Source organism: Pseudonaja textilis, chromosome Z (genome assembly GCF_049901715.1).
Source record: "Pseudonaja textilis isolate UNSWEBS1 chromosome Z, rPseTex1.2, whole genome shotgun sequence".
In the NCBI taxonomy this organism is placed as follows: Eukaryota; Metazoa; Chordata; class Lepidosauria; order Squamata; family Elapidae; genus Pseudonaja; species Pseudonaja textilis.
The window spans coordinates 66,289,963-66,306,589 of NC_142008.1; the positions used below are offsets into that span (position 1 = coordinate 66,289,963).

The 16,627-nt window shown below is 39.1% G+C and overlaps 1 protein-coding gene across 1 annotated transcript in view; it reads left to right on the forward strand.

Annotated features, from left to right (window-relative positions):
- EEPD1 (endonuclease/exonuclease/phosphatase family domain containing 1) overlaps window positions 1-16,627 on the forward strand; it is an 85,008-nt gene that overhangs the window by 57,001 nt on the left and 11,380 nt on the right. The window contains exons 3-9 of the mRNA XM_087917169.1: window positions 7,087-7,138; window positions 11,455-11,565; window positions 12,274-12,408; window positions 14,250-14,418; window positions 14,812-14,897; window positions 15,529-15,909; window positions 16,005-16,146. Coding sequence (XP_087773295.1) covers window positions 7,087-7,138; window positions 11,455-11,565; window positions 12,274-12,408; window positions 14,250-14,418; window positions 14,812-14,897; window positions 15,529-15,909; window positions 16,005-16,146 — 1,076 coding nt within the window. The remainder of the gene's footprint in view (window positions 1-7,086; window positions 7,139-11,454; window positions 11,566-12,273; window positions 12,409-14,249; window positions 14,419-14,811; window positions 14,898-15,528; window positions 15,910-16,004; window positions 16,147-16,627) is intronic.

Consider the following 16,627-nt stretch of genomic DNA (forward strand, 5'->3'; position numbering starts at 1 on the left):
TATTTCTAGTCTGGCCCTGCAGGCCAGATTTAAGCACCCTGCGGGCTGGATCTAGTCTGTGGGCCTGTCACCTTAGTATATTCTCCACTACAGTCCTGTGAGGTAGGCTGGACTGAAAGAAGAAATGACTAGTCCAGAATCAGCCAGTCAGTTGTTAACTCACTGAGCCATACCTGAACTTTCCTGCAATGTGAAAAAGAGAGCTATCTGCAGCCAGTGCTTTATTCAGAAATGCATCCACCTGTTTTGAAAAAGCAGAAAAATTATAAGCATAGGACTATGCATTGCTATGGTGGACAGGGATACATTTGTCTGCAATTTTTTAAACAAAATATGGGGAAGAAAGGCAGCTGCATAATCCCCAGAGGTGGTATTCATCAGGTTCTGACGCGTTCTGGAGAACTGGTAGTGGAAATTTTGAGTAGTTCAGAGAACCATCAGATATCACCTCTGACTAGAGATTTTACAGTATCCTTCTCCTGATACGCCGACCAAGCCACACCCAAGCCACACCCACAGAACTGGTAGTGAAAAAAAAAAATGAATCCCACTACTGATAATAATCCCAGGGAAAAAAAGCAGCTTCCATAAAGAATTGCAAACAGATTCAGCATTCCTTTCTCTGTGCTCTCGGAGTAATGTGATGCAGCTGTGGTACGGCTTCTGGTACGGCCTCCAAAAACACAACATTAAGACAGCATTCTGCACAAACAGAAAAATATCCACCATCCTAAGAAACCCTAAAGACAGAATCAAGTTAGAAAATCGAGGAGTATACGAAATCCCATGCACCGCCTGCCCCAACACATACATTGGACAAACCAACAGAAGAATTAGTGCGCGCATTGAAGAACACAAGAACTCCATCAAAAAAGAAGAGCCGACCCCTTCCCTGGTCCAGCACCTCAAAGCCATAGGACATGAGATTGACTTTAAAAATACCAGAACTATCGCCAAAACTCAACACTTCAACAACAGAATGATCAGAGAAGCCATAGAGATAGAAAAACACCCACACAGCATGAATAAATGAGATGATACCTCCTGCCTACCAGCCATTTGGAAACCCGCCCTCATTAACAAACGAGTACCTAACATGAAGAATGACACCAGACCCACACCCACGAAGGCCACACAAGATGCTACCACCACACTTCCACGTAGAAAGCAGATTCACACCCACACAGATGATGAGACATGACCACGGACCAGAAGCCATACTGCAGCTGCATCACTACCCGCTTCAAACCCCTCCGACCCATACATGAGACGAACTGACGCCCAACATGAAGATGTGGCACGACCACGAACGCGAAGCCAAACAACAGGATCACAGCTCACCAGCTCAAATCTCCCGACAACTAAGACTAACCTGAACACAGCCAAGCCCTCACCTGAACAGAACACACCCCCAGCCAATCGGAGCACAGCCAACCCCCCAACCAATCAGATCACAACCAGGCCCCCACCCAATCAAATCGCACTCCCACTGGCAGTTAAAAGAAAAAACAGCTGCAAGCTCACATTACTCCAAGAAACATAAAGCCGAAGACACAAGCCTGAAGATGATGAATGAGATTTCATCGAAACGTCGCCAAAATACTTCCAATTTTACAGGGGAGAAAACCTGAATAACCAAAGACCCGCATACAAATACCCACGAAAACCAAATATATATATATATATATATATATATATTTGTTTTCTCAAGTTTTCGCGGGTACTTACATGTATGGCATTTAGCTTTGCTCGGGTATTTTCCCACGTCATTGTAGTTGTGCTTTTAAAGTTGTAGCATTATGTCTCAGTGTGTTTTTGTGGATCAAGCCAGTGATTTTGCTTTTGTGGAAGCCGTTGGCTGTCAGTACTTTAATCACACATAAGACACACATAAAGACTGAACTATGCACCCTGACTAAAGTACTGACAGCCAAACATAGCATATAACATGTATAGTTAAATGAGAGGTTCAAGTTTGTATATTATAAAGTGCGCAAACTACTGAGGTACATTTACTTTTCTGGGTTTGGTTTTTTTCCCCTGAACCAAGGCCTATATATCTACTTTTAACTGAGAAATTTGGGGGTGGAATTGGAGGAAAGGTCATTGTTAAATAATCGGATTAAATGATGTAGGAGGTTTTTATTGTATACAATTTTCTGCAGCTTAATTTTTTTATAACAGGATGGAACAAACAACGAAAATGTTCTGGGAATATTCAGCATCACATCTATATATTGTCTCATTGATAAAATGTAGCAGAGTAATTATACTCATCTTTTTGTGACTTATTTTCAAATTTAGTTCACATTGAGTGAGGTGGCAGTAGTTTGCACCAGCAATTCAGTCCCAGAGACCATGCACTGACAGAGGTTATTTAGATTTGCTCTAATCCATTGGAATAAAGATTAGACTTCTTTTTTTTTTGCTCTCTATGACCTTTCTTAGTAAGATACTTCGCCTTATTAATGGATAATCACATTCTGTGCATATCTATATCACTGTACACAACATTTTTTAAAAAAGAGATCCTTTAAAGTCTTTGGAGATATAATATATTGAATAGCCAGCAATAACTACTGCCTATTGTTAGAACAGTGCACCATAAGCATTGAGGATGTCCAGTCAATTTTGTTGTCTGCACCATCTTGGTGCCAGTTTGTCACCCTCTAGTGAGATTAATCTCTTTTTCGTTTTGCAGTGCTATAAATTTTTGCTTGGTGATCACACTACTTTATGATTCTTATGTTTCTGTTGACCAATACAAGAATCTTGTTAAAGATAAGCAGCTAGCTATCAAAATCAACATCAGAAAGATGCTATTTTTCTTCATTTCATCTTTCTGCTACATTTTATAGTATCTCTGCATGATTAAATGTTGATAAAATTAATTTGATTTTTAATTGAACACTACACTAAGCTACTTTAATTTTTCAGAAAAGTTAGATGAAATCTTGAGAAACTTGACAAAATGAATTTTAATATGGAGAAAAGCAAAGTTTTACATTTAGTCAGGAAAAATCAAAGGTATAAATACAGATTAGGTGAGACCTGGCTCAAAAACAGTAACTCTGAGGGGGACTTTAGAATCCTAGTGGATGATCACTTGAAGATGAGCCAACGGTGTGCAGTAGCAGCAGCCAAAAAAGCTAATAAAATCATGGGTTGTGTAAGCATAAAATCAAGTTCATATGAAGTATTAGTACTGCTTTATGAAACCCAAGTAAAATCATATCTGGAATACTGCAATCAATTTTGGTCACCATACTACAAAAAAGATTTTGAGACTTTGGAAAAAGTTCAGAGAAGAGCAGCTAAGATGATCAAAGGATCACCTGGAGACTAAAACAAATGAAGAATGGCTCCAGAATTTGGGTTTGGCTTGTCTAAAGAAAAGAAGAATTAGGGGTGACATGATAGCAGTATTCCAGTATTTGAGGGGCTGCCACAAAGCACCAGGGGCAGGACACGTAACAATGGATGGAAACTAATCAAAGAGAGAAGCAACCTGGAAAACTTCCAAACAGTGAGGACGATTAACCAGTGGAATAGCTTAACTTCAGAAATTGTGGGCACTCCATCACTAGAGGTTTTTAAGAAGAGACTAGACAGCTACTTATCTGAAATAGTATAGGTTCTCCTGTTTGAGCAACCGGCTGGACTAGAAGACCTCCAAGGTCCCTTCCAGTTTCTATTCTATTCTATTCCATTCCATTCTATTCTAATTATTAAAATATGTGGAGATAAACAATAGCTTATATTTCTTTTTATTTTAAAATTATCAGTTTAATGGATTAGGGATATGTAATTAAATTTGCTGTAACATAGAATATCTATCTGAAAACAATACAATTATGATGTACCCAACAAATAAGGGGTTATCATTTGGCACTATCATTTCCTGCTTCTAAACTTCTGAAAAGTATGTGGTTGACCATTATCAACAACTGAATAGCTACTTGGTGAATTCAGTGTGGAATTCTTCTAATTTTAGCATTCAGGGAACTCCCTTTCAGTTTGGGCCATGTTAAATTGTGATTATAAGAATTGTAAGGCAACAGATCTGGAGATGAGGTCATCTGAAAGCTGAGTAATGTGTATCTTATGTGACTTGCTTTTACATTCTGAATTTAATTTCAGCAGTTGGTATAGTCAGGTGAAAACAAAACTTGATGAAAACTTTATCTGCTTTAGACATACCATGCAAATATCTTCTATATCTAAATATCTTCTATATGAAGACTCTTGAAATGGAGTATTTCAAAAGGAATCTTTTATTAAGCAGAAGTGGAAGCAATACATTCAAAGCAATGTCTGAATACCCTTAAGCAAGACAAGCAGAATTAAAACATTAGAAACCTCTCCCTTTAGCCAGATGCGGATTGAGCCAATCCACAGGTGTGAAGGTGTTATTGCATTGGCCATTCTGAGAAACAGATATGCATACATTTCCATGTCCGTCTTCCCCTGGCTTTCAAAGTGAAACAAGCCATGTGGCCCTTCCCCCTACCACATTCCCCAAGAGGTGAGAATATCTCAAGGCACTTCAGTGCCAGGATATAAGTTATAAAATACCAGTTCTCACAGGCAATAGTAATGAATCAAATTCAAGCCCACCCCCCCTTCTCCCAATTGAATGGCAGCATCACTTTTAGGGACCTGACATGCTGCCTTCTTTAGAAAAAAGAGACCTGTGAAAAGACAGGAAGAAAAAAAAACATTATAGTCAGGGATCGGATTCAAATTTTTTAACAACTGGTTCTGTGGGCATGGCTTAGTTGGTGAGTGTGGCTTGGTCATGTGACTGGGTGGGCATGGCCTATTCAATATCACTCACATTGAGGGGCACTTCTCCTCGCCTGGCCTTTTGTGACTGTGGGGATGCTGCAACAGTAAGTGTGAAAAATGGTCATAAATCACTTTTTTCAGTGCCATTGTAACTTTGAATGGTCACTAAATGAACTGTTGTAAGTCAAGGATTACCTGTACAAAATACAAAAAGCTTCTTTGCTTGCAAAAAGCTGCCCTAAATACTAATCATTAGATTAAAAATACCTGCAATCTGGAGTTACCTTGAGGAATTAAAGTAGTTAAAATGCAGTGATAACTATTAGCAGCCAACTCTTGCTCATAAAACCCCTTAGCAGAGAGGTCATTTAAACTCTCCAGAAAAAGCACACCCAGGAGAAGCAATCCTTAGATCCATTTGCATCACTTAAAGATACCAGCTGGTCTCACTCACCTCACAAGATATCCTAAGGAAATCATCCAGATTTAAGGAAAGATCACATGCCCACCCCCCAAAGGCAGTAAAAAAAATCAGTGCCAAGCTTGCATCCTGCCTCTTGGAAGTACACCCCAAAAGGACAGTGCCAGGAACCACTAAAGCAGTGAAGGAAGACCCCCTCCCCAGATAGAAAAAAAAACCATGAGGCAGGAAAAAATTCAAACACAATAGAAATAATTAAATCACAGTAGTAACTGTTGCTTGTTAAACCAATTACCAGAACAAATAGACATAGGAACTAGCCAGATTTCTCAACCCAGTTTCTTTTCAGGAACAGAGATTAACCTTTTTCCTTCTAAACAAAGCTGAATAGGGAAAATTATCCCATCAGTAAACACAGGATTAAATGTCACCAAGGACAGAATTAAACTTCACCCAAAACCAGTTTTAGACCAAAATTCAGAAAGAGTATGTAAACTCATGTTTGAATATCAATCTTTCTAGCTAGGCAAGAAGCCTTGCTGAATGTCACTCATCTTGATTCCTTGTCATTAAAAGCTTCTTTCCGGACAGCTCTGCTTCATTATTCAATTATTTCTTCAAAGTGCTAACTCCAACAGGGAGTATTTCCTCCTAACCGCAATGCAAAAAGCTTAAAAGAATTCTTCCCCTTTAAGAAAGTCAAGTTGTCAGATTTCCAAGTGAAATGGCTACACATATGTCAATTTCAGGCTGGACACGCAAAATACCAGCAAGAGGGTGGGGGGAGGAAGCTCCAGAGACAGGAAGTCTAGTCTTGCCAAGAATGTAATAAGGGTTAATGGAGAGGCAGTTTTTGTAAGCAACAACACCAAAATGTAAGGAATGCCTTCTCTATTGGATTGGGCTGTAAAGTGGAAAACAGAAGGAGATTTCTTCTAACAACTGGTTCTCCTAACTGCTTAGAAAGTTAATAACAGGTTCTAGCTAATAGGTGCTAACAGGTAGAATCCCACCCTGATTAACAAGATTTGTTAGGGTATTGGGAGTGAAATTTTTTCAGTAAGGTAAGAGTCCTAACATGGTTTTAGCTACGCATTCACTTTGGGATGAGGGTAAATGTTTCCAAGCCATTAAGTATTGGGTTTTCCCTCTGGATCCTAGAGTCAAGGATTTCCTTGATTTCAAAGTGTTGTTCACCCCCTACCATGATGGGAACAGGTGGTCTGAAGAGTGAACTTACCCTTGTATGAGTAAGCTAATGTGAACTACTGGGTGGTCTTGCCTGAGTGTTTTGGCAAGGAGTAGTTCTACTGTTACTGGATTGGTGATCCTAGTGATACGGAAGGGTCCGATGAACTTTGGCCCTAATTTCTTTGATAGCTGTAATGATTGCAGGAATTTTGTAGATAAGTATCTCCAACATGGAAAGGTTTGGGTTCCATTATTTTCTTGTCTACCTGAATCTTAAAAGCCTCTCTAGTGAGAAACAGATAAGCATCCATTCCCAGGGCCATCTTCCCCTGGCTTTCAAAGTGAAACAAGCCACATGACCCTCCCTCCCTACCACATTCCCCAAGAGGTGAGAATATCCCAGGGCGCTTCGGTGCCAGGATACAAGTCATAAAATACCAGTTGTCACAGGCAATAGTAATGAATTGAATTCAAGGCCCCCAATTGAATGGCAGCATCACTTTTAGGGATCTTCTTTTGCAGTAAATTCCTCTGCAAGCCAAGATACGAATGCATTTCTATAATTGCATGTTCAGATGTAGATCTACTGAAGTAATGCATATGAAAATGGTGGTAAAGTGATGTTTTCATGTTTTCATAACCATGTTGCTGTGATCGATATATTTTCTTCTTTTCTCCTTTTCTAGCATCAAACTTTTGGCTGTGCAGGAGTTGATGGATAGAGATGCGCTTGAGAAGGTATATTTTACTTTTTCTGTAGAGCAGCATAAATCCTTCTGTTAGAAGTATTTCTGTTTCTATTTACTGCTACTGATGTCTTATAAGCATATATTTCAGATACAGAATGTGAATGTGTATGTGTATGATCAGGTACCCAAAGACTATTTTCTTGGTTGCATTCACTATCTAATTAGATCGAGATTTGAAGCAAGGGCTACACTTCACCATTCAGTGGCATATTTGGAACTCCACTCCACTCCAGAGTCAAACCATAATAAAAACAAGATTTGATTTCATTTTAATAACATTAAACATAATATAATTTATTTCTATTCTTCATTTTATAATTTCTTTTTAATAGCAAATAAAAATAGCAATATGATAATAGCTTTTGGAGGTTTCTGAAAGGGATCAGTTGCATTAAATATTGTGATATATATAAATAGTCCTCAATGTATGATTATTTGTTTAGTGATTGTTCAAAGTTATGAAAAAAATGACTTATGGCTAGTTCTTATAGTCGTAAGTACTTATAGCCATCACAGCATCCTGAAGTCATGTGGTCAGAATCCAGGCACTTGGGAGATGGTGTATATTTATGATGGTTGCAGCATTTTGTAGTCACACATCACCATTTAATTTTTTTCTAGAGAGTCTTATAAGCAGAGTCAATGAGGAAGGCTAGGTTTACTTAACGACCATGGCAAAAAAGCTTGTAAAATCAGACCCCGCTCACTTGGTAACCACATTACTTTAATGATGGAAGTTCTGGTCCCAATTGTGGTCATAGATTGACAACTATTTGTATGCAATAAGCCCAAAGAATCCAAAGAATCCTGAGATGAATTTCAAAGCAATTTGAAATATGAACCAAGCAATGGTGCAGAGAAAACATTTCAGATGAAAGTTAAGAATGCATGGAAAATTGTTGTTTTTAATTCTTTGGGTTCCTTCTAGTTTCCTTTATACCCTTCAGCTGGCACTGTACAAAATTAGATTTTATCATAGCCCCTTGGTTCTTGCTGCCTTGTGAAAAACAAGGGCATTAAACCGAACCAGTGGGTTCTGCCAGCAAATCTTTCCAAGCCTTCTTATGGGAGGTAGAAGAATTTACAAAGTGTAATGCTTCATTTTGTTGCTTTGCTGTTCCAGTATAGTTTATCTGGCACTGAATAGATAGACTGAGTTGAATGTTTAAAGTCTTGAGAGCAAATGTAAGGACAGTGATTCCTTCCCAGTCCAGTCAGTTTCACAATACACATCAGCCAGATCAACATTACATCATGATTACACTTATTTTTATTTTTGTTAATTCAACATTAGTCTCACTGCCCAGCAGCCTGCTCATGCGCTGACTGTTAAGCAGAAGAGAGTGCTCCTGATTACAAATAGAACCCCTGCTTTGGTTTGGCTTAAACTGCAAAGGTGGCAATAATTATATGAATGATTTTTTAAATCAGATACTTTTTACATATGTTCCATGCAGTGTGCATGACAGATATTATTAACATCCATAATGTGGGCATAACCTATGCATGCACAAATAAAGAGGAAAAGGAAACCAATCTCTGAGGGAACTGATTCATAATCTCTGACTTTATTGTCATAGTAACTAGGTCTCTTTGGATTTTTCAGTTAAGCATTTTTCCACAAAGGAAGGAAGTTTAGTGACATTCTTGGAAATTCAACTCCACCTCTGGTTTCAGTGCATTTGTTTCAAAAGAGTAATAATTTGCTTTATCAGAATTAAATTTGCACGGTATTTAAAGCAGGTTAAGACTGTGTTTTCCTATGCAATATTTTTACTTAGGCAATAAGACTTTATCACTTGTGATATTTAGTTGGTGTTTTTTTTTCTCTATTCAGTCCTCAAAATCCATTCATAGCTGCTGACAACTAAATAGCATTGTTTCCTGGTCTTAGAAAACAGGGGTGTCAAACTCTCATCATCACGTTGTCATCACATGACATATCGTGACTTTTCTCCCCTTCACTAAACTGGGGTGTGCGTGGCCAGCGTGTGACACATCCGGCCCATGAGGAGTTTAACAACCCTGTCTTAGAAGATGGGAAAGATACATCACTTGTTGTATAAAGCTACTTAAATAGTGCACTCATTATTGTTTTTAAAATAGATGCATGCATGTGCGGACGGACACACACACACACACACACACACACACACACACACACACAAAACACTTTCTTCTCAAATCTCAGCAAAATAGGTCTTTTGGCCTTGCATGCTTACATAACCCACTATACTTTCAACCTCCCGAGAAATGGTGAAACTGGCTTCCGGGCACCAAGAAATAGTTACCTTTTCTGTTTTAAATAACTGCTGTGATCAACCCCATAATTAATATCGTCACTCATAAAAGCAGATTTTTCACAGTATTTTTCCCTTCTGATTTTTTTCCTTAAATTTAATGCTTCTGATTGCTTGGTCAAATATTGACTGGAGTTTAGTCAGTCTGGTTAGGGTTCACAAATCCTAACCAAAACTAAGCTGGAATGCACTGTAATTTTGAAATAGTGGCAGTGGCAGAGTGTGATTGCACAGCTATATCTAATTGCTAGACTGTTCCTGAACTAAGTAGCCTGGCAACAAATGTTAATGTTGTAGTTATGTAGAGATTTCTGCAGTTGTTCTAAATAGTACCTAGACTGTTTAGGAGCATCTGTTACTGCAAAACTAGCATTAAATATTAATCAATTTACCCTGTCAGAACTATCTTGAAAGAACCTAATGCTTAATATTTTTATAATTGTTAATTGTTTTCTGATTCTGATTTAAGATCTTAATTCTAATCTCTAAAGCCAGAAGTGAAATAGGGCCTGATTATCTAAAGATAAATATGTATAGAACTGCAGATTTAATTTGGTGGTCTTTGCCATTCTCTTGAATACTGAAGTCATTATTTAATTCTCATACCAGGAATATTGTAACTCGTGTTAACCAACCCTTCCGTTTTACAAGGAAGAGACAATTGATGCTTAATTTATGTTGCTTTATTGAATCATATATTAACAATTTTATTGTTTAACATTCAAATGAATTCCTAATTTGGATACCTTGGAATAACTCCAGAATCATTTCTAATTTGTGTTTGAGAGAAGAAATCCAAGTAGTTGTTCTGTTTCTTTCCTTGTTTCATAAGAAATCCTAAAACTCATAGGACATGATGAAACTTTAGAGTTTGCAAACACTGCAGATACTTACATCAGGTTCAGCCTTGTGTAATTCATTTGGCTTGCTTATTTTGTCTAGCTAAGATTAATTGTTAAACAATCCAGCCAAAACATACTGTATGTCTTCAGTTTGTGCAATTTGCTTATTTACCAAGTTGAATCAAGTTGAAATTAATTAAACCAAGCTGACCTGATAAAACTGTATCCTTACACAACCTTTCATTTGCCCATTTTTAATTTAGTGCTTAAATTTAAAACTTGTGACAACATGTTCCTATCAATTGTTCCTGTAATATAAATTACTTGCAACTGTTGTTTTGGGGAATGTTTAATAATTTGCTGCAGGTTTTAGTTAATGTTTCTTCTGTTTAAGCTTTTAATAAAATTGTAGGCAAAATAACACTGCCTGTGGCACAACTTCTTGTGCCATAGGCAGTAACACTGCCTGTGGCACAACTTCTTGTGCCATAGGCAGTGCTATTTTGCCTACAATTTTATTGTAGGATATAAAGATGTAAAGAAGGATGGCAAACTAGTCTTATAAAGCAGGCTGCATGGAGTTTTTGAAATCAACAGCTCGTTCTTTGATTACCACCATTAGTTCAGTGACTATTCAAAAGTTACAGAAATAATTGAACCCTGGCTTACAATTACAACATTGCAGCAAGCCAAAGTCATGTGAGACATGATCCTTGCTTAATGATGGCAACTAGGACTACGGGGACTGTATAATTATAGCAGCAAACTCTAGCAGCAATCTCTCAAATCTCTATATTTGTTATGGTCCTATTGAATAGAAGGGAAATTACATAAAGCCTTTCTGCCACCTTAATTAACTAATTAATTGCTCTTTTTGGCCCATGGATGTTGATTAACTATTTATGTTTACGGATTTGAAAATGACGAGCATGCTTACTCATCAAAGTATCTAGCCCTAAATCATCTTTAAATTTAACTTATATAATTTGTTTTCTTTGGTTGTGTAAATTAACATTTGAGTAATAATATTAAAAAATGCAATTCTTTAAAAATTCTGAAAGAAAAAAATGGCTGTTCCTTTACTGTTTCCTGTGGGATTTAAGAGTGACCTAAAAATGCTCCAATGTAATGAACTTCCTCTCTTCCCATCCAACTTTTTACAGTTTTGCAAGGAGTTAAATCAGCCAACTCTGCCAAATATCCGCAAATGGAAGGGCCCTCGAGGATGTTGGAAGGGAAGCATTTCAGAGAAGCTCTCAGGGCACCCCGAGAAGGTAGTCTGGTGCAAGTCAAAAACTGTAGAGTTTTATTAAGTTTGCTTTTACCTAGTCAAGAAAATTATTACAGATTTTTGAACTACTGGAAAAGAATATTTTTTTTGTTTGAGCTTCTATAGTTTTATCTGAACTAAGGACAGCATTTCTCCTGATCCTTTAAAGTGACTTTTCATAACTTTCTTTTCAATGCACCATAACTGATTTCTATGGCCAGGCTGTAGAGATTTTTTAAATTCCATTTTAGCTATATCTACATGCAGGTATTTCATTTTGGATCTTGAAATCTTAATCCAATGACTTGTAGTAAATTCACTGAATTCACAAAAAAACCTTATAAAAATAAGAATCACAGAAGTTCCATTTTGTAATTAAAATGTAATCATTTTTATAATAAAGTAATATAAACTCAATCCAGACAAAATTAATACCTTCAGCTCTTTGTTCAGTAGCCCTCAGTAGCCCAACAAGTGCATGTTTGTATTTATATTATTATTTGCTTTATAGTATTTATATTCCATGCCAATCAACAGATTCTAAGTAGAATACAAACGAAATAAGACCCTAACTACTCAGTCAACCTACTTAAAGCATCATCTTTGATTGGATTCAAATTTAATGTTGCTTAGACTGGCTGATTGGAATTAATTTAACCATTTTTAATGATGAATTGTTTGGTTTAGCTATTTTTTCTCTTTTGGCTTTCAGCGTGTAGAATATTCTGGCTTCCTGTGGGACACAACTGCAGGGATAGAACTGAAAGAAGCTAGCTTCTCTGAAGGTCCACATACAAATGGCAGTGGGATACAGGTCCATCTTCATCCTTACATTGCACATTTCAAGGTAAGACTTGACTTTTCCAACTGGAAGAATTCAAGATAGGGTTGGTAATTAATTTAATTGGGGAGAATAGCTACGATTAAGATGAACATCCTGCTGAGATTATTATACTTGTTTCAGACGATTCAAATAAAATTGGGGGGAAGAATATTTTGAAGACCTAAAAAAGTTGATATTAAAATTTGTATGGCAAGGGGAAAAGGCGAGAATAAAATTAAAACTGTTACAAGATCTTAAATGTAGAAGAGGTTTTGGTCTTCCAGATTGGAAGTTATATTACCAAGTATCGGCACTTTTGTGGGTGAAAGAGTGGGTCAATCTGAGAAATATAAGGCTACTAACATTGGAAGATCAAGATCTGCAACTGGGATGGCATGCCTTTTAATGGTATGAGAAGGGTAAGATACATAGCTACTTCCAGAGGCATTACATTACAAATTCACTATTGCTTGCATGGACCAAAATTAAACAACACTATTTAAAAGTGCCAGTATGGTTATCTATAATGGAGGCATAGATATATCCCAATGTCATAAATATGGATAAAATTATAAGATATAAATGAAAGGGGAGAATTAAAAACAAAACAAGAATTAAAAGATTAGGGATTGACCTATCATGGTGGCCACAGTTGCAAATACAATCCAGGTACGAAAAAGACAGACAGGAATATGGGTTTTACAATGAAACAAACGAGCTGGACCAGATATTAATGGGCAGACCAAAAATTAATTAAGAGGATATACAATTACTTATTAACTCACAAATTGGAAGAAGAACAAGTAAAAGAAACAATGATAATTTGGGCTAAGAATTTTGGGACAATAGATCTGGATAGGTGGGGGAAATTATGGAATAGAAATCATAAACTTACTATGTCAACAACATACATAAAATACATTACTTACCTGCAAGATTAGTGAACATGTATAAAAACAAATCGGTTAAATGTTGGAAATGCAGTCGGACACCAGGTTTGTACTACCATATGTGATGGACAGGCCCCAAAGCCAAAAATACTGGAAGAAAATACACATATGGCTGGAAAATATGATAAGACAACAAATAGATCTAAACCTGAGACATTTTTGTTGGGCATGAATCCGGGAAATTACAATAATACACATTTGGTTCTACATATCCTAACAGCAGTTAGAATTCCATATGCACAATATTGGAAAAACCCAGAAACTCTTGTAGATGATATTATAATCAAAAAAAAATTCTGGAATGTGCAGAGATGGACAGATTAACCCTAAAAATTGAAGGAAAAGAAGATTTGGACTATTTTCCCTTGTAAGGCTGCAACAGGTCAGGATGGGTGGTACTCTTCCTTATCTGTTTAGGACTGAGTCTGTGCAAAAGGCTTATTAGCCTAGCTCTGCCCACTCTGGGTGATTCCTTCCCAGTTTATGCTCAGTCCTTAACAGACTAGGACGTGTGTGATTGCCTCTCCTGCCTTTGGAACTTTCCTTCCAAAGGCAGCCTTTCTAGAATTTTTTTCTTTTCTTTTCTTGCTGCAAAAAACCTCTTTTTTTGCCTTTCCTGTTTAAATTTGGCACTCCGCAGCACAGCTGACAAGCGGGAGTGCCAAACAGCTGAGGACTGCTCTGGGGATCTGGAGCAGCCGGCAGGGGCTGCAGGGCATTGCCCAGCCTTGAGGAGCAAGATTACATTGAAATTGCCTGACGCCAGAAAATGAGACCGGCATTCTTAGAGGAGCATGGGCAGCAGCCACACTTTCTTAAGAGCTGCGGGGATTGTCCAATCCCATGGTGAAGCAGCAGCTGCATGGATCTTGCAGCTGCCTTTTGTATTTGAGTTTGTTACCTTTCTGTGCCTAGCAGAGCATTGGAAGCCAGGGAGGGTTCAATCCTCTCCCTGAAGAAGGCTGCCATTTTGAAGATCCCTCATGGCCAGTGGCCATTTTGAAATTGGTTTCAGCCATTTTGAAGATCAGAGTTCTTCCCACCACTTCTGTGCCTTGGGTTACCACCAGTTGCCTCTGGAGCTGTGGATGACATTGAGGGGTAGGTGCTGTAATTTTCAATTTTCCGGTGGGGGATTGGTTTCCCTATCCTGAAGTAGACCTGGACCCTTGGGATCCCTGCAGGGTCTGTCTATCTATTTTGCCATAACAGGCCCAGGAGAAACTCTGAGTCCCAGTAGGAAGAAAAATCTTTCTACTGAAGTGCTTTTGGGCAGAAGAAAGTGGGAGTGGTGTGGGGATAGAGAAGCTTTCCCCTGAAGATGATTTCTTAAATCCCTTTGTATGCTTTCCTCCTGTTAAAGGACTTCCAGTCCACATTTGGCCTTGCTGCTCCAAGATGGCTGATGCCCCAAGGGAAACCAGGGCTTCAAAAGGGGCCAAGCCTCAAAAGGTGGCTCCTGCTGCTTCTATTAAAGGGAAGCAGCCTGTGAAAAAGGCCTCAAGGGCGGAGAAGAAGGATGCTTCCAGGTGCCATCAAGCCATCAAGAAGCAAATAGCCAAGGTGCATCAGGCCTCATTTAACGTCTGCACTGCCCCCCCATCTCCAGCATCACTCATTAGTGAAATGGATTTGGAGGAGCCAGGACCTTCTTCCAGACTTGGTGTCCAACCTTGGTCCCTGGATGTTTCCAGAAGAGGTGCTTCTCCCATTCCTTCTGAAGGCTACAGTCAAGCTGAGAATCTTCATGGAGAAGCGGCACCTTGGCAGGAGCATGGGCATAGTAAACAGGGTAGAACCCTCTTTTCCTTCAACTGTCCCTGCAGCCAGACCTACTGATCCTTCTGATTCGGATGTCCCTATTAATTTACAGATCCTGATAGACAAGGCAGTCAGGAAGGGCATCTCAGAAGGCTTGCAGAGAGCTACCCGTCATTCATTTGCAGCTTCTGATTTATTGGAAAGAAGATCCCGGGTTCATGAAACTCTCTTGTCAAAAAGAGGCTCCTTTATCCAGGATCCAGTTTCTGGGTTGGTTGAAGACCTTGCTCCTGTTGCCTCAATGGCTCCCTCGTTGGTGGGAGAACCTGATCAGCCTGAATCTGATATGTCAGCGGATGAAGGCCCTTCACAAGAGATTCCGGTGTTTACAAGTTGTTTTAAACACGCTTTGTTTAGACCCTTGTTGTTCAAGGCTAGAAACACCACAAATTTAAAAAACGCAGATGATGAAGCAGCATCCACACTTCCTCCTGAGGAATCCAATGTTCTGTTTGATGAGCCCAAAGTCAAGAAGGAAGTGGTTCCATCACCAAAGTTGTTCCTGAAGGTAATCAAGAAACAGCTTGAAGCCCCTGCCACAGGGCCCAATCATTTGGCCTCTGATCGCATGTTCTTCAACATGGGGTCTGAACTTACCAAGACTCTTCAGATCCCCACAGTTGATGCTCCAGTTACTGCTTTAGCCTCATCCTCGTCTGCTCCTTCAGACCCAGAGGAAGTTCTCAAGGCAGAAGAAAAGCGAGTGGAACAGTCACTACAGCGATCCCACTTGGCCGCTGCTTGGGCTGTCAAGGTTTCTACAGCGGCTTCTTTCTTACGGAAACCTCACTCAAGTGGCTGAAGCAGCTGTGGAATAGGACTCCCTCATCAGATGTCCATGCCCACCAGGACATCAACAAGATAATGGCGGCTACTGAATTCATGGCAGATGCCACCCTGCATAGCGCCAGATTTGCCACAAAGGCCATTGCTTCCTCGGTGGCGGCCAGGCACATGTGCTGGCTACACAACTGGCAAGCTGATGGCAGAAGTAAATGGAAGTTGGCGTCTGCTCTGGTCCAAGAGGAGAAGCTCTTTGAGAGGACCTTGAGCCCCTTCTGATTGAGACCAAGGATGAAAGGAAGATTCTTCCTTAGCTCCTAAAGAGTGTGGAACTTCGGGCCACTCCTTATTTCAAATGCCCTCAGTTCAGAGGAGAGTCAACTTCCAGTTTCCACCGGCTGTCAAAACCTGCTTATCAATGTCAAGAACCTCCTCCTGATCATTTAGGCAAGGGCAGACAGCAGTTTTCTTCTAAATGGCCCTTTCGAGGAGGAGGAAGTCACCCATACTGTTGCCAGCGCTAGCTGTCACTCCGTTCTCATTGATGGTTGTTTAGCATGGTTTGCTGACCAATGGGAGAGTATTACTTCAGACGCCTGGGTTCTGTCCACCGTTAGATCGGGTCTTTCATGAATTCTACTCCACACCTCCGAGCTTCTTTCTTTATTGCCCAGTATCTAGAGATGCTG